This window comes from Chaetodon trifascialis, chromosome 22, assembly GCF_039877785.1.
Source record: "Chaetodon trifascialis isolate fChaTrf1 chromosome 22, fChaTrf1.hap1, whole genome shotgun sequence".
In the NCBI taxonomy this organism is placed as follows: domain Eukaryota; kingdom Metazoa; phylum Chordata; class Actinopteri; order Chaetodontiformes; family Chaetodontidae; genus Chaetodon; species Chaetodon trifascialis.
The window spans coordinates 12,340,266-12,358,904 of NC_092077.1; the positions used below are offsets into that span (position 1 = coordinate 12,340,266).

Genomic DNA, 18,639 nt, shown 5'->3' on the forward strand with positions numbered 1-18,639 from the left:
GGGTCAGCTCGTGTGTGTGTGTGTGTGTGCGTGCGTGCGTGCGTGCGTGCGTGCGTGCGTGTGTGTGTATGCGACTGACAGAGCGTCTGTCTACGTGCATGTGTGATGTATGTTCCAAATTAAGGTGTGTTCTCATCCAATTTTAGCATCAAATACGCAGAATAAGCTCAGGACTCATGGGGATACTCCTTTATGTGTGTGACAAACTGTACAGGACGGGCGTCTGTCAGTCTCTCTCCCCCCACCCCCTCCCCAAAATTCATTGTGGTGAATTGATGCCTCTGTGGCTGCCATTGTCCATGCCATGACCGCATGCCAGTCTGTATAGATTAGACGTGTGTCTGTGAATGCGTGTGTGATTGTTGAGCTCCTGACACAATAAAAGGCTAAATGTGGGGCGTGCAGTGCACGGCGTGCCCCGTGCAGTGCATCGTGGGACATCGGCCCACCTGCCAGCTGCTGCTTCTGCTGCAGATTCCTCTCATTCCTGACAGAGACAGACAGAGGGGGAGACCAAATGAGGCATAGGAGGGGGGAGAGGTGGAGGATGACCAGACTGATATACAGTTAGCTTCAGACAGTGACAGAACGAGGGAGACAGGAAGTCAAACGGTCTGATAAACTGATCGGCGGTCAGCCAGAGAGGCAGATAGATGCACAAATACATCAATAGATGAATAAATAACTGCATGTCAGGTTTAAAGGCAGAAAGGCAGAGTGACTGACAAAGCAATGAACCACCTGTGACCACAGAGGATTAATCCAGCAGCACACCTCTACCCAGGACAGTAGCGCCCTCCACTGGAGGACTGGGAAAGCTTCACAAATATGTTAACAAATGCAGAAGCTGGGCTGCATCTGTCCTGCATGCTTCACACAGAACAGTAAAATTAAGTAAGTTTAACTAAAAAAAAAAAGTTGAATTTTTCCAGCACTTTCCACTACACACTGTGTTAAAAAGAAGGAAGCAGAGAATATAAATTACCCGGAAGGTTTTTAGGAATTATGCAAGAGTGATTTAAATATTCAGATCAGGGACAAAATGAGTCACCAGAATGCAAACACTGTGCCCGAGTTTGACTTAGATCATCCATTAGAAAAGACGATGTACAGTTCTGCCAATCTGCTGGTTTATAAAGTATCATAAGGTAGTGAAAAGGTGATGTCTTCATGTATCTGGTTTTGCCGCCATGCTAACATGTAATCACATTGTGATGGCGATATCAAGAATCCCTCCCCAGAACGACTCACCCCTCCCATGAATGAGCAATTTTCTGTCAGCCAACTCATCAAAAAATCACCTCTGTTTTTAAGCATGTGTAATAAGCTCGTGTACGAAATGAAGGCTGCACAGGGATTTGGCCGTCATCCAGATGAAGACTCAGAAAGGAGAAGGGACTGTTGTACACGGTGGAGGATGTGGAAAAAGAAGAGAGAGATGATGAGAGGGAGGACTGATAGGGAAGGAGGGAGATGGTGAGGACGGAAAAACTGACTGACACTGAGCTCAGGGTATTAGAGGCCCCTTATCTGTGTGTGTGTGTGTGCGTGCGTGCGTGCGTGTGTGTGCTGCTATTGCACTTATCTGCTCATGCATGGCTCTGTATACGTACATATCTGCCCATTTGTCTGTTTCTGTGTGTGTGTGTGTGTGTGTGTGTGTGTTGAATGGAGCTCGGCTGAGTGAGAGATGCTTTGTGCAGTGTCACTCCAGCGTCTCATGCCACAGAGTTTAACTCCTCTGTCAGCACTGCTCTGACTTCAGAGAGGGAGAGAAAGAAAGCGGAGGAGACAGGTGAGGGAGAGGAAGGTACGGAGGGAGGAAGAGGAGAAGGAGGTTTGTGAGGAGATGTGTGAGGAATAAAAGGGAGAGGTGGCATGTGATGGAAGGGGGGAGGCTTTGAAAGGTTTTAGTTGGAAGACTTGAGTGATGCATTTTGAGGTATGTTCACTTAAAATAGCCCAGAAAAAAAGGATTTTCAGTGTGTTAATGTGTTCGGTGCCCTGAAGGCAAACTGTGCGAGTCCACCCAGATATTAATTTCTAACAACACAGAATAATGATTAGAGCCTGTTTAAGAGACACACTCATCATTTCAAGCCAGGGGAGAAGCTTCACTGTGTAATTGAAGGAATGAATTAATTATAACTTTATTCATGCAAAGATTCAGCCCAAAGAGCTTCACGAAGAGAAGATAAAAAAAGGTGAAAAACTGCATTAATAACAGAAGCAGCAGCACTAAAAAACAAACAAAAACAGTTTGTTCACAATGCAGTTCAAAATGAATGATGCCAGCAAACGTTCACTCGGACTCAGGAATGAACTGAGTAGAACTGGTGGTCAAAGGTCAGACTGTGCTGCCAACATCCATATTTGAAGCACTGTAGTCCACCACAAGCTCATTGGTTCTGCTGATATTGAGCTTCGGGTGATTGTTGTTGCACCACGTGATGAAGCTCTAAGTGAAGACAGCGTGTTTCTCACTGGAAATGATTCGCTGGAATCATATCAATATAATGAGACCTTCCATTTCACCAAGAAGTACACTTAATACCTTTTATTAAATTCCTTCGCAGTCTTCACCTCATATGTTACACGAGTCTGGACAGAAACGGATGTAAAGTGTAACTTGGTGGTTGGCAGAGGCACACGAAGGCGAGGCGGTAATTCTAGGTTTTGTCTCGTGTGGTAGTGAACTGAGTTGGGTTTTGTACGTCGGTCGGACTAAACGCTCATTTTGAAGAGATGAACTTTGTGAGGGGCATTTTTAATTGTGTTCTGACAACAGATTGATGACCTGAGACTATAATCTGCAGCGTAATGCTCAGTGAAGGTCACAGTTGGTTGCAGTTGTGCTGTGGTGATTCTCTGAATGGGCCGACTGTGATTTTGAATGAAGTTAGTGCTTTCGCTTATTCACTTAGAACGGCTCTTGAGTACAGTATGTGATTAAATGTACTCTCTTTTACCCGCTGATAATGACTGTAGTCTCCTCTGATAAAGACACAGGCTCCACTGGAGCCTCTGTCAGCAATCTGGCTCGGACCAGACCGATGTACGATGCCGATTCCTGATTTGTCTGGATGGCTCCTCGTCATATTTGCAGTTGCTGCAGCTGTTGACGGTCGGGATCTGTGCGTACGTGGAGCTGCTGGAGCCGGGCTCGCTGATGGTGCAGGCTCTTTGCAGGGTCACTATGCAGTTCGGTCATCTGCCAGTTATTTACCAGGACCATGAGAGGATTTAATTTGAGCTCGGACATTGAATTGACTGCAGTAAATAAATCAAGGATGGCGTCATTCTCAGCTGTATGACTGGAAATGCTTCAACAAATTGGGTCAAATTTGTTTTGATTCGGCTCGCTGTCATGCAGGGAAAGTTGAATAACCATCAGGATGAAACAAATCAAAAAACAGGAGTTTTTGGGGCAGTTGATCTCCTTTGAATCGCCCTCATTGCCTGAATGATCCGGGGGTGACTGAGGAGTACACCCTGCCTCTGTGAGCCCAGGAGAGACGGGCAGACGAGCCCCCAGCCGAAAATAGAAAACGGGAAAGGCTGTTTAGAATTCAAACATTGATTTTAAACGAGCTAATCAAGAGTCACAGTCAGATGAATTTTGGATGAGTTCTCAGAGCTCTTGGAGAGACGGAAACATTTTCATCGAGTAATTGCATCTAATTGAATCAATGAAAATAACAGCGACTGCATGGTAAAGTTAATCGACTAAAATCTGCTAATCATTGTGGAAATACTGTAGTGGACCTTCTTGGAATAAAACTGAAAGTCCTTCCCCGGTCTGCCTCAAATCCTGTGGGGTTTCCTCCACTTTCCTCCCACATTCCAAACACATACGAACCAGGTGGACTTGCGGCTCCAGATCACCTACAGGTGTGGATCTGCGTTCGCTCTGTGATGGCCCGGAGACATGTCAAGGGGTTTCCACCCAGTGCATGCTGGGATGGGTTCCAGAGTCCTATAACTCAAAGGCAATGAACAACTCCCGCTTAGAAACCACACTAACAGCACGGCTGCTGCTGTTTCAAAATGCTGAAGTGGAGAATTTTCATGAAAAGGTCAAATAAATTCAATATAATATATAATTCTACAACGACTCCTGAATAAAAACAGAGCTCAGGACTACTGGCTGTTCATTGACTTTGCAACTGTCATTCACCAGATTCTCTGTCAGTGTGTGTTTTAGTGCGCGCTCTCATGTTTGCGTGAGTATTTATGATGACTGTCTTTGAGCTGGAATTGTCTGACGGTAATCCACTTTGGTTGGTAAGCTTTCATCTTTAATTGAAGCATTATCCGTGTTTTCCGTCGCTCTTATCCAGCTATTCACTGGCCTCTTTGTGCCTTGCTTTGGAACAATTAATTCCCCCGTGGATGGTTTTCAGAGTCCCGCAATAATATTAATGTGGAATACATTCAAAACAGTTGAAAGAGTCACCTGAGTACGCCTCAACCTCGCTAAATTGGTGCCACGTGTGATGAGATATGAGACGCATACGAGTGTGTGTTTGAGCTAGTTGGCAGTTATCGCCACTTGAAGGAGATACATGCTGTTGAAAAGCTGCTGCGTGGTCGAACCATCGTGCTGCGTTGAATGACGCGCTCTCCCATGTGTGATCTTTCCATCCTGCAGCTACCTGAAGCGCTTCAAGGTGATGAAAATCAAGGTTCTGCGTTCGTGGTGCAGACAGATCCTGAAAGGCCTCCACTTCCTGCACACCAGAGCCCCTCCCATCATTCACAGGGACCTGAAATGCGACAACATCTTCATCACGGGGCCCACGGGCTCGGTGAAGATAGGGGACCTGGGTTTAGCCACGCTGAAGAGGGCCTCCTTCGCCAAGAGTGTCATAGGTAGGAAAATTCATGTGCACAGATACGCAAATCCCCTATCTCTGGCATGCACACACACTTGACATTAAGTTATGCATTCGTTGTGCACACGCTATCTCGTACAAGATATGAACGCACACACTTTCTGCACCACTGCGCACGCCTACCGTAGATTCATTTTACTGCTTCGAAAATGATTGTAAAAGCAAACCGCAGGCATTTGAAAAGTGAAATGCAGTCCGCTAGAAAGCTAGGATTAAGCTGTCTGGAGATGTGCTGGCTGCACACACACACACACACACACACACACACACACACACACACACTCACTCACACACCAAACACACACTCTGCATATAATACCCACTTAACACACGCACATTCAAGTGGAGCAAAGAGTGTCTTCTGCGCTCCATATAATAACTTGGCAGTAGTCTAGTTGTGCAGTTAACCACAAGTTTTCTGGTATTCACACGTTTTCTCACACACGTACGTACACGAACGCACATATTCCCATGCACTTGAGGCGAGAGTGTTTTGGAAATCTCACAGCTGCTCTGTAGCAATTAGGTAGACCAAGTATTTGGACACTTACAGAAATCCGCAACTTTGCACGAATATGCATGCAAACGCACAATAAGGCTAGTGTGTGTTACCAGTAAGTGTCTGTTATGGCTTATGAGAAATGCACAAATACCATTCACACACGCAAAAAAAATACTCAAAGCAGTTATTATGTCGGCCGCTTCTGGAGCAATGATGACACGCAGTATTACACTACAGTACTGCAGCTGAGTTTGATATGATGTTAAATTCCCAGCACGGTGTACGAGCTCAGCTTTTGTTTTTCCTCAGGAACCCCAGAGTTCATGGCTCCAGAGATGTACGAGGAGAAGTACGACGAATCTGTTGACGTGTACGCCTTCGGGATGTGCATGCTGGAGATGGCTACCTCAGAGTACCCCTACTCCGAATGTCAAAACGCCGCCCAGATCTACAGGCGGGTTACCAGTGTAAGTCTGCGTCTCCTGCACAGTGTGGCTGCGGCAGAAAGAGTGAAACTATTTCTTTTGAATGCCTCAGCTGTGAGTGATTTGAGACTCTGGGCTGACATTAATGTGTTGTATCTAACAGTCTCTAATCTCCATCCTCCTCCCTGCGGCGCCCTCTGCCACTACCCCATACTTGTTTACTGACTGTATTAATAAGTTTGGCATGAGCTGCAGCAGATCCAGTCATATGACTGTGTTTTTGCACTCATTAGTCTCTCTCGCTGATTCCCCCTCCCTCCTCACCTCTCTCTCTCCTGCTCTGTCTTGCAAAAGTAAAAAAAAAAAAAAAAGGAAGACCACCACCGCTAGAGAGCAATACCAGTCATATCAGGTCGAAATGTGTTACCTCAAAGAATGTCATTCTTCCTTGAGTACAACACTTTAAAGGAAGTAAAAGCGGAGAAGTAAGAGGCGTGTATGAGGAAAACGTCTTGAATAAAATGAAACAAGCGCAAATGTGCAATAGCTGCGACCACGCAGGAGAATGCATGCATCCCCGCGATCACACGCTCCAAATGCCAAATGTCAGCCTCCCATTGTGGAAACTGTGTCCGCCAACGGGTGGGGAAATTTTTGTGGACTGACTGACCAACTGAGCCTCAGAGCTGCCGTTCGCAGCTCAGATGAGGAAAATAAAAATGCATCAGATTGAAAAGCCCCTGCTTCCCTTTTAGTTTTTGACGCGTGTCCAACATTTGCTAAAATTGAGATGACAGTTGGCTGGAAAACACAAAACGAGACCAAAACACAGACGGAGGAGAGGACAACAGATGCAATCAGAGGCTGTTTTAAGTTGAGTGCCTCTGAGGTCATCACCCCAACACACACGCACCCACGCGTGCGCGCACACACACACACGCGCACACACAGAGGCAGATGAGATCTGTCTCCCTGCTCTCCTCACGGGACTGAGTTCAGCTTTGTGCAGGCTGACAGTGATGGTTAATGGACCAGAGGAATTTACTAGAAATCTCTCTCTCTCCCCCTCTCCCCCCCTCCCTCCCTCCATCCCTCCCCCCTCCCTCCTCTAGACCCTCCATTATCGCTGTTCTTTCTGCATCTTTTATTTCAATTCACTTTAAATCTTCATGTTGCCGAAGCACCGGCGCAAACACGTGGGCACATTTTTACTTTGTTCAATACAATTTTTTTACAAGAACATTTATTTCAAACTAAAGGAGGCTTACCACCATTATCCCTAAATATCTGGCTTTTATTACTACAGAACTGCTGTTTATCGCTTATGGAAGCGCGCAGCATCCCCCTCAGTGCTTCTGTTACCTCTGCTGAAGCCTAATGTTAAAATTTAATGGTAACTTTAGACACACTCCGGCAGCACTGAGAGGATTTTTCTAATAAGTAAACTGCAAATAAAGAATGGTGCGCTCCATTTTCTATTTTAGATTATTATTTTCAGGCTTTGTCCCCATATTTACATCTTAAATGCCTTCATGTACATTCGGTTTGTTCAGATTTTCATTAATGGAATCGATAAAATGTTTTCAGTGGATTTGGATTAAGATTGGCTCCCTCCCTCCAACCATCACTGTTAGAGCAAAGAATTGTCTGTCTGTCTGTCTGTCTGTCTGTCTGTCTGTCTGTCTGTCTGTCTGTCTGTCGTCTTTCTCTCAGTTTAATTCAGACCATATATTTCAATCTATATGTCCATCTGTCTCTTTTTCTAGTCTCTCCTCTCGCTCGCACAAAGCTGAAATCGCATCCTCACTTCGATGGAACTGTATTGATGACCTCAGCCTTCGCCGCGCTTTGGTTAATCTCATACGCTGACAGCGAGAGGGCATTATGCCTCTCAGCTCGCTCTATGCACTCAGCAAAACATGTAGTCAAACAACCAACTTCACTTGTCTGTATTTGTTATTGTCACATGTAACACACACACACACACACACACACACACACACACACACACACACACACACACACACAGCCTTGAGACAACCCCAGGGTGCCCGAGTCACCTGCTTCCTTTCATTTCGCTGCCTAATCCGTCCTTACAGCTTTCCACCCTCCGTTTCTCCCTTTGTCAGTCCTGGGGAAGTTAGAAGTTAACCCCTAATATGTTCAAACTGCAGCTTTGGAAACAGAAAGTGTGACTTTAACTGGAGCATATGTTTATGCTGACAGCCTCTTTTCTGCAGCAGGTTACTGAAGAGGAGTTACTAAGCTCATTAGGACACGAACAGGTCACTGGTTCTCAGGAGCTTCTTTTGTCCATTGTGCCATTTCTGGACATTTAATTATTAATTAACTCTTCTCATCTTTTCTTCTTGTTAGTCACTGGATAACTTCAACTCTTCAGACCTCTAAATGTGCCTAAAAATGGTTTTGAAACCACTGGCAATGGTCATTTTAAGGGGTCAAAACAAGGTTTTGAGGCTCTTTGTATTATTTTGTGTCACTGTAAGGCAGCAGGAGGATGCATTTTATGGCTCATCTTGTAATATCTTGACATATAAATGTTGTTGACGTACCTCGTGGAACATTCCTGACCTCCAATCAGCCTTGTTGAATTGAAACTGTGGTTTCTCTCTCTCTCTCGCTCTCCGTCTCCTCCTTCATCCTCCCTTTCTCCGTCAGACTTAATACCATTACCTCCTCCATCAGTCCGGACTCTGTCTGGCCCTGGACTCTCAAAACATCTCAGTGTGTGTGTGTGTGTGTGTGTGAGAGAGAGAGAGAGATTGGGGGGGTTGTTATGTAATAGTGGACTTGGGGGGTTGAAGGAGAGAAACAGACCAAGAGAGTGAAGAAAGAAAGGAGGAAAGGGGGCAGAAAGAGGTGGTTGTTAGCTGGCACAAACAGGAGTCCCAAGTCCCAAGACGTCAGTCAGTCAGTCAGTCAGTCAGTCAGTCAGTCTGTAGTCTGCTGGTCTCAGTGGTTTCCAGGTAAGTGACTTTATTAGCCAGGTATTCAGCCTGCTCCTCCTGCCTTTTCAAACCTATTGCCTCCATTCTGCACTCATCTTTGTGAGTTTATTTGTGCATTTGTACAGGATACACAGTATTATGTGCGATTTGAGGAAACATCTGTCAGCAGCTGCATTTTAGGTCGACTCTCCTCGGCGAGGAGGCTTTACACTGAACAAGCAGCTGGATGATTATTGCCCATAAAGTTTATTGAGGTGTTAGTAGCGTCCTCCATCGTCAGTTGGAGAGGATACATTTTTTTCATGTCTCTTTTGCCACCTTTTTATCTGCTCAGGATTTAGCTTCAGCCTCTTTCGTCCTCGCCTTTGCTTCAGTCTCTGTTGTGTTCCTCCATTGACAGCGTTAATGGGCTGGTCATTAAGATGCCGTCTGGCGAGCTGTGTGGCTCAGCTTCTGTTCAGCGCTGAATAGTGGACCTAAAATGTGATGGGCCTTTAGAGGGTCTTTGTTCTTAGTTACTTGTAAGTGCCAAAATGGAGAACCCTGCATTTCGTGCATCATATGTCGTCTTTTAACTGTTTTCTTTTTTCTGGATCTGCAAACAGTGTTGGCTTTTCCAGATATTAGGCCTCCGAGGTGCCTTTGCATAGTGCCAGACTTTAGAATGGGTCCCTTCTGAGGCCTTTTATTAGTGTTATCCATCAAAATGGGCTCTAGTTGTCTTCATCGGCTCTTAGCAGCTGTGATTCATTATTTACTCCTGAGAGGATATCCACATTCATGTGGGAATAAACCCTGGACGGTCTCTGTTGCTGTGGGACCTCTGTCTGTCAAATGTCGAACATTCTATTTGCATGGCTCATAAATTTGAATTGCTGAACGGGTATTTCACAGACGTAATTCAGTTTAATTTAATTAGCGTCAGTTAATCCTGCAGTGTATAAAGGGGATTTGACAGTTAAGTCTTTGCAATTTGTTGCATATTCGAGGCTTTTTCCTTATTTTATTTGTCCTGTTTTTTTTATTGTCCTCTTCTGAAAAGTGATTAATTGTGCATCACTAACAGACAAAACCAGCAAGTAAACAGAAAGGGATGACATGCAGAACATTTGTGTGTGTGCATTGAAAAACCGCAGCCGAGGGTAAATCTCTACTGTTAGTTAGTGAGAAAGAACACGTGTGCGTGCGTGCGTGCGTGCGCGCGTGTGCGCGTGTGCGTGCGTGCGTGATGGACTCTGCGTCTTTCTCCGTGGGGTTCCTCGTGCTAACTGCTCTTCTTTCTGTGTGCAGGGAGTGAAGCCTGGCAGTTTTGACAAGGTAGCCATTCCTGAGGTGAAGGAAATTATAGAGGGCTGCATCAGAACCAACAAGGATGAGAGGTGAGACGCACACACGCACACACACACACACACACACACACACACACACACACACACACACACACACACACACACACACACACACACACACACACTCTCTCTCTCTCTCTCTCTCTCTCTCTCTCTCTCTCTCTCTCTCTCTCTCTCTCTTGCACACACACGGCATGAAGTTAAACCCAGGATTGCTTATATTTTGTTCCATCTTTGGATGTTTAGTTGCCTTCTGGACTCTCTTTCATAAATTTGTGAGATTCATAGACAGCATTTTGATTCAGTCTCTTTCTTTTTGTGTTAATTAATCACAGTCTCACCATTGCACTCTCTGATGTGTGATGGCAAACATTGCTTGGCGTAGTGGAGAATCTGTGTGACTTCACCTAATCCTGTTCTCATTCACAGCTCCTTGGTCAGAAATAAGAAGAGCCCTGTTCTCTCTCTCTCTGCCCGTGCTGTGGCCCTGCCAAATCATTTGTTCCCCCCTGGCTTTCAGCTTTAAAACTTACCCAAACCTGAACCCTCTCCCTCTCTTGCACTTTCTTTGTTTGTCCCCTCGTCCTCCTTCGCCTTATTGTCCAAATTCCTCTGTCTCTCTGTGAAGAATAGTCATCCGATTGTTTGTTTTTCTTTTCTAAGAACCAACAGAAGGTCCCAGCTCACAAACTGAATGGCACAATGTGAAATATACGTGGAACGCTGTCCCAGGGCTAAATGCCAACATGTGATTCCCAGCAGATAAATGAAGTGCCATGTCTGTCCTGTTAGCCAATCAGCTGGACACCAGTCCACAAGGCCTCGCTGGGCTTGAACAAAAATATTAAATTAGTATCAAGATGTAAATCCTCTGTTTTATATCTACGTATTTGTCTCTTGTTCTTCTAGGTATGCTATAAAGATCCTGTTGAACCATGCGTTCTTCCAGGAGGACACAGGGGTCAGGGTTGAACTGGCTGAGGAGGATGATGGGGAAATGATCGCTATCAAACTCTGGCTCAGGATAGAAGACGTCAAGAAGCTCAAAGGTAAGGAAATATTTTACCAATTAGGGTTGTAATAATATCAAAACCTGGAAACACATCGATATTAAGGCCACGATACGATTGCGACATTTAAAAACAAAGAAAAAATGTCCTTTATTAATAAATCAGTGTATACAGCATTATTTTTTACTTAATGTGCTTCTGCTTTTCTTCTTTCATAAAATAAAGGCAGCCGGCCATGACTTAAGCATGTGCAGCACGAATTGTCTTTGGCAATGAATGATTGAACCATGTGTAACAGTGCAGCAGTCAGTAGCAGCCCTTTTATAATATAATTAATAAGTAATCGTCAGAACACCAGCTGTGACTGTAGTCTCGCTCTGAGCAGCTGCTGAAGTCCACCCGTCTGTGGTTATTGAGATGCTCTCTGCTTCTGTGAGGCTCGGTGTCACTTTGTCTCTTTGTACAGAGCTGCTATCACTGTGCGACTTGAGTGTGCCTGACCAGCCATTTGTAACTTGTTTGCAGGCAAATACAAAGATAACGAAGCCATCGAGTTCTCCTTTGACCTGAACAAGGATGTCCCTGAAGATGTGGCGCAGGAAATGGTATGTGCAGTAATGGCAGATGGAGGTATGAATGCTGGGAGGAAGTGATGGATTTAGGCAGGAGAGTATAGCTAAGAGGAAGGATATTGGATAGAAACGACTTTGGCAAGAAGACATGCAAAGAGACAAATCAAGTTGAGTTTCCACGCCTGTTTGCTAAGAAAAGCATCCATGTGGCTCCACCGAACTCCACAGGTCGAGTCTGGCTATGTCGCTGAGGGTGACCATAAGACCATGGCCAAGGCTATCAAGGACCGCGTGTCTCTGATCCGGAGGAAGAGAGAACAGAGGCAACTGGTACGAGAGGAACAGGAGAAGAGAAAACTGGAGACAGAGCAGCAGCAGCAGCAGCAGCAGCAGCAGCAGCAGCAGCAGCAGCAGCTGCAGCAACAACAACAGCAACAACACCAACAACAACAACAACAACAACAGCAACAACAGCAGCAGCAGCAGCAGCATCAACAAGAGGCTCTAAAACCTTCACACACACAGGTTTGTCAGCCAGTTAGCATGATTTAATGACGCTGGAGCAGTGGGAGCTTTGTCTCGCAAAAAATGTGGGGTTTTTCTTTTTTTTTAATACTTTTCTTTCTGTTTGTTTGTCTGCAGGCGGATGCAGAGGAGACGGAGGTGGAGCAGCAGCAGCTTCACTATCAGCAGACCGGCATCTCACACACATGTAAGACAAGCTGCAAACAGGAGATACGGTCGATGTGCATATACTCATATACATGTGACGCATTACTGCATACAAAGTATTTGCTGGGGAGACACAATCTTCATCATCATGAGCCAGGAGGGTTGTTTCAGTATCATATTGTCACTGTCTTCCTGCAGATCAGGGGCGGCCATTGTTGAGTCATCCTTCAAATGTGGTGCACACTGGAGCTATTAATTCTTCCCTCCTGTAATTGCGTGCCATTAAAGTTGATGTGGCCTTTATAAACAACTTGTGCTCCACTGTGGCTGATCAAACCAGCAGCCAAACTAGCTTCTCCGTTGTAAATAATGGACTCTGTTAGGCTGTAGTAGATGCAGGAGATGAGGAGAGACAGGACGATGGTTGACCCTCCTCTTTCTGTCTGTCTCTCAGCTGAAGGAGGTTTGGACAGCGGCCAGGGCTCCTCAGTCTTCTCCTCAGACTCCCCCCACCTGGGTCAGCTGACCATGTCGTACAGCTGCCCCCCCTCCACCCAGCCCCCCTCCCAGCCCCAATCCCCCTACCCCTCCGCCCCCTCTGCTACCCCACAGCAGCATCAGCAGCAGCAGCACCCGGGCTACGCCCAGCCGCCGCAGCCAATGGTAAGTGCTGATGTCATCCAGGTTACGCATGCGTAGCGGCGCCGCTCACAGGTGTGATGAAAATGTCTGCAGTGAGCACCACGTTGTGTTTTGGGAGTGACTTGGAGTGAAGTTTGCAGTGTTTGCGAGTCGGCTGGGAATCGCGGGTGTTTGTCGAATGAAATGCGCAGCAGCGGCTTGTTTTATGTGGAGATGACCACCTCCGACCTGAAGACGACGAGAACTAGAGCTCGACTTAGACGATCAGTCAGTCAGCGTCTGATATCTGTTCTCAGCCCTTTTATTTTCTGTTGTTTCATCTGAGAGTCGCGCTCTCTTCAGTGTACCAGGCGTCATGCATCCATCTGTCCCTCACTGTCATTTTATCACTCAGTTCCTTCTTTCTTTCTCCTCTGTGCTGAAAACCATGTTGTTTTATATATTCTCTCATGTAGTTCAGGCATCTGCTGTTTATTCGGTCACTCGTCTTTTTGTTGCAGTCGATATGCTGTAGATCTCTTTTGCTTTCATGTTTTAAACTTGTTGTCTACATTTGAAATGCATGAACCCCCCCCCCATGCTTTTTATTTCATTCATGCAGATGCTTCATATTCAGGAAAAAATGTCCTTTTGACAGTCTTTAAATGTTATATTTACTATTTGTAGAATATTGTAGTTTTGGGGTGATGCAATTATCCACCTGGTGTGCACATTTTCTTTTACAATACAAATATTAGAGATAAATTTGAAGATGAAACAACATGTTCCTCTTTATTCACATTATTTTGCATTAATTTGTCACAGGAGAGACTTAGAGTAAGTGCATTTGAAGAGCTGGAGTGCACTTCAGCCAGAAAACAGAAAACTACTACTACTACAGTACAATTACTTGTACAAGTAGAAGAAAGCAGCTTTTCCTCTTATTGACTCCTGATGTGTCGTATATCTTCACAGCGTTGCCTGAGCACGGTTTCTACTTCTCTCCTGTGGCTCATGATTTTTATTGAGCTTCCTTCCTTCGCTCACTCAGGGAATGTTTGCTGAGCATACTTGCTGTTTTACCCATAATCCTCAATTGTTGACCTTTGAGCAGCCTTACGGCACCAGATGAGTCTCATTCCAAACCGAAGGCCACCTTATAAGTACCTACTAATGGAGCGCGAGCAGTTCTTGTTTAATTTCCCACCGTAGACTTTTCCATCTGGTGACCTTTTGGCTGTAAATGTTGTCTGACTTCCAGTTTAGCAGCAGCCACGCTGACTGATCTGCTGTCCAGCTGGACGATCATTCAGTTTGCAGGCTGATTGATTGAATAATTTAATGTTGGTTTTGGTTTATTTTTAGCATTGTAGCGTTTCTCAATAGGCTCATGTCCTCATCAGAGGTCACTACCAGCCGCCTCTGTGCAGACAAACACTTTATCTGATTAATTAGATACTTGATTAAATATGAATCGTTCTTTTGTTTCAGGTTGAGTTAATTTCTTTTTTTTGCTTTGTTTTGAATTTACTGATTCCATTTCTTTTGCCATTGCTCTGTCTTTCATTTGTTTTTACTGCATTTGTTCACAACTTGTTGTATATTTCTTTGTGTTATTTTGCTGTTTGTGCTGTTGTCGGAGCATCACTGGTGTAATGATCTTCCCTTTCCAGATTGAGTTTTCCTCTAAATCCTTTAATAACTTAGGTGCTATAATCTTGTTGTAATTATGGAAATATGTTTTTCTTTAATGTGAAACTTATAATCACTTTTAATTTTGTAAGATTTTCATCGTATAATTGATTTCTTTTGGCTTATTATCTTAGTTTTCATACGTGTGGCCTTTTGTTGTTTCACTGCTGTTTTATATGTTTTGTGTTTTTAATTTCTTGTGTTTGTTTTTCATGTCGGTCCCACCTTCCTCCATCACCCCTCCCTGACCTGCAGCCTGCGTCGCGCCGTCGTCGAAGTCGTAGCATGTCTGTTTGCGTCCCCCCGTCCTCCTACTCATTTTCCCATGCTCCTCCGCCCTCGGCTGTTCCTCCAAAGCAGCCCTCCACCCCTCCTCCAGACTTGTCCTCCTACACCACCACCTCCCCCTGCATGCCTCTCGCAGCCGAGAGGGACACATTCGCTGGGCGCCTCTCCAAAGCCCTGGAGACAGTCCTACCGCTTCACTTTGCCCCCTCTCTGCCCAGGGCCAGGCAGCGGAGGGCCAGCCTACCTGCCCTGTTCTCCACCCCTGTAGGTTCACAATCTTCAACCCCACCTGGGGCCACAGTGGTGGTGAGAACCACAGAGGAAGGGAGAGTCAGAAAGATGAGGAATATGGGCCACACAGGTGTCTGAAAGTAGATTTCCTTTGCAATTCCAGCCTGCTGCCATTGTACTTGGAAACCAGTGACAAAGTCAGTATACTGCACCAATGCCAGTGATTGAAAGGATTGTCAATCAAACAGCTTGCATTGCTCATACTGATGCAGCACAGTTTTTTTGTCACAACTGAAATGTGTAAACAGCCACGCGGAGACAGAAAATTTAATTTATTTGTAAATTAATTAGCGCAAAATGAGAAAAAACACCTCAGTCTTGGCCTCTTCATAGTTACCACATTGATAAAATCTTTTGTAATAAGGGCTGAACTGACTGTACGCAGGAGGTTTAAATTGTGTGGGCTGAGCCAGTGCTGTAGATTAGCTTGCACTCTCAGTGTACAAGAATAAATCGTTAGAAAAATGCTGCGATGCTCTTAATTTAAGGGATTTTGGGGTGATTTAACGATTTATCTCGTGTGATAGATTAGTCTGACCTCAGTGTTTGCTCAAATGAGCTGGTTGCTTTCAGACCCTGCTGTGAGCCTCTCATTCGCCCCATCCATCTCTCATGAACTCTCTTTCTCCCCCTCCTCGACCACTGTGTTCACCCTTAAAAACAGATTTACTGGCTTGAGCTTGAACTTTGCTCTGTCACACAAATGTGTAATATCGTGCGCATCTGCCGTCAGGAAAACCGCTCATGTGACAGCCAGAATTATTGAAGTGCTTTTGAGGTATTTTAGGGCCTTAAGAGACAGCTGACAGCAGAGAGAAAATGAGGAGAGAGGGATGATGTACGACATTCAGTTAAGGTTGTGACTCACGGTCGACGCCCTAACCCCCGAGGCCTCCGGGGCGTGGTCCTTCTCAGCATTTTTACTTTACAAGTCAAGACAACATGCTTAACGCCAAGCCTGTGAAGATAGTTTAAAGAAGCATCTCATCGTAAATCAGTCCTGACAACACAACCAAACTCCTCTTTAGGATTTGATTTACACTTTATCTATATACTTGGTCAAAGTCATGTCAGCCCACACATATTGTAATTAGAGGTTGCAGCTGGTTAGTTATAAGGTCAACATTTTGTTCTGTAATGAAAGTTTTCCTGCGTGCAGATGCCTCAGGATATTATTGAGCTTAGATCCAGTATTTGGCCTTTCTTCTCTTTGTATTTAGCGACCTGTGAGCTCTCACCATGTCTCCCGCTTTTACTGTCTTTTGGTTGTCTGCTTGTCTTTGTGCTGTCTGTCACTCGGTCCGTCCGCCTGTTTTACTGCACCTCTACATTATCTGTTTGCTCGTTTTTACAGCTGTTAAGTGTATTCTGTCTGTCTGTCTTAACCACGTCATTTTGTTTCTAGTGTGGAGAGAGAATACATGTTTTCTCTTTTATGGTCTTGAAATGATGCCCTTAACACACTCTTTTCTCCATTTCATGCGGGCCTTTTCTGTGGTTCTCTCTCTCTCATTCTCTTGAGTCTCATTCTTAAACCATTGTATCTCATTGTCGCAGCAGCATTCAATGCCGCACCCCTACAGTGGAGGAGCAGGAGGAGGAGCAGGAGGGAGCATCCCCCTCTCAACTCTCCCAGACCCCACTACTATTTTCTTCCCCTCCATCCCCGAGCGGCCCATTTCTTTCTCGCCTCCTCCCACGGGGCCTCCTAAGGCCTACAACACCCAGAGACGCAAGAGCACGTCCATTCTCGAGGCGCATACCCGACACTTCCAGCCTGCCTACACTCGCTATGGGAGCAGCCTGCATCCCTTTTCTGGGCTTGAGGGAGCTGAGACCCCCTCTCTCTTCATGGTTAATCCCGGCTTTGCAGCTGCAGCTCAAAGACTTGGTGTCGGGGAGCCACTGCATCTCCCAGGACAATCTGACCCAAGTATGTACGGCTATAAAGACATGCGAGCAGAGCATGAGGAAGCAGTGAGGAGATTAAGCCTAAATCAAGCTGCCTTATTGGACCATTATGAAGCAATGGCATATGGAGGATACCCAATGACTGCACACCAGCTTGGCCACTTGAGTTTCCATCAGCAGAGGCAAGCAGCAGCTGCAGCTGCTAGTTTGGGCTTTGATCCAGTTCCTCCACCTCAACCCAGCTTCTTGCACCCACACATCATGCAAAGAATGAGTGCACACAGCCCGATCCCTCCACCTTTACCGCCCATGAGCGCGTCCACCGGTGGCTCCGTTTCTTCTTCTACATCTGATGGATGCTATCCTCCACAGCACGCTTCACCTTCCGCTTTCCCTATTTCTGCACCTCCAGTAATAGCTGACACCCCGACGTCAGCTGGAAGCGTCTTTGAGTTCCATTTGGCTGCAGCCGCCGCCGCCGCAGCTGCAGGGGGCTTGTCAGGAGACCCAAGCATCCTTGCATCCAGACTTTTCCGGGCCCGAAGGAGCTCCATGGACCTCCCTCTGGAGGACAACACTGGGACTGGATCAGGTGGTTCAGGCACGTACAGCCGTCTGCAGCCGGTGACAGAAGAGCTGTACACGTATGTCAGTCCCGAGCTCCCCTTACCTCCAGGAAGTCTTCTTCTTCACCACACAGGTTTAACCACAAAAGACAGAAGCCCAGAACCTTCTAGTGACTCTTTGGCCTCCTCTGATGCCGGGGAGTTCCAGTCGCCTCCTCCCCCACCTCTCCTCCCTTCATTCGACTCCTCAGCCGCTCAGTCCATCCCTCACTCATCCTCTGCTGCGCTCTACGATTCATCCGGTGGAGTGTTTCCCATAGACCCCCAGGGACATCCACCCTCCATGCAGAGCTTCCTCCCTCCCACCCCATCCTCTGAGCTCCCACTAGGGGGAGCTTCATCATCCCAGCTGGAGTCTCTGATCCAGAGTGCCTGGGCCCGGCATGGCGGGGTGGTACCAGCCCAACCCGATATGACATACCATGAGTCATTGCTGGCCATGCAGGCTGCTAACCCCACTCTGGTACTGAGTTTAGACCTTTAAAACACCTCTAAACCTCTGGGTCAGTTACTGGTTAAATAGCACAAGTTGCTTTTTTAGCAAAGATCCACAACCAGCAAATTGTCAACATGTCATTGTTTGAGAATTTCACATATATTGCCATGGACCTGTAACACCAGGAAGGCAATTAATGCATTCATTTTGCACGACCTTGTAAAACAAATGTATGTTCAGCGGAGATAAGGACAAAATGGTGTAACCCATCAAGTGGATCCTTCTATGAAAAGCAGCTGAATTAACCCCTCATTGTAATTTGACCCAGAGGCCTGAATACCGGTCCCTGTTTTGTTTTCACCCCACCAACCCAGGAGCCC

General features: G+C 45.9%; 1 protein-coding gene across 1 annotated transcript in view; it reads left to right on the plus strand.

Moving 5' to 3' along the window:
* wnk1b (WNK lysine deficient protein kinase 1b) overlaps positions 1-18,639 on the plus strand; it is an 85,951-nt gene that overhangs the window by 42,033 nt on the left and 25,279 nt on the right. The window contains exons 4-13 of the mRNA XM_070992502.1: positions 4,652-4,872; positions 5,707-5,864; positions 10,082-10,170; positions 11,050-11,189; positions 11,676-11,755; positions 11,951-12,247; positions 12,365-12,434; positions 12,849-13,057; positions 14,963-15,259; positions 16,844-18,286. Coding sequence (XP_070848603.1) covers positions 4,652-4,872; positions 5,707-5,864; positions 10,082-10,170; positions 11,050-11,189; positions 11,676-11,755; positions 11,951-12,247; positions 12,365-12,434; positions 12,849-13,057; positions 14,963-15,259; positions 16,844-18,286 — 3,004 coding nt within the window. The remainder of the gene's footprint in view (positions 1-4,651; positions 4,873-5,706; positions 5,865-10,081; positions 10,171-11,049; positions 11,190-11,675; positions 11,756-11,950; positions 12,248-12,364; positions 12,435-12,848; positions 13,058-14,962; positions 15,260-16,843; positions 18,287-18,639) is intronic.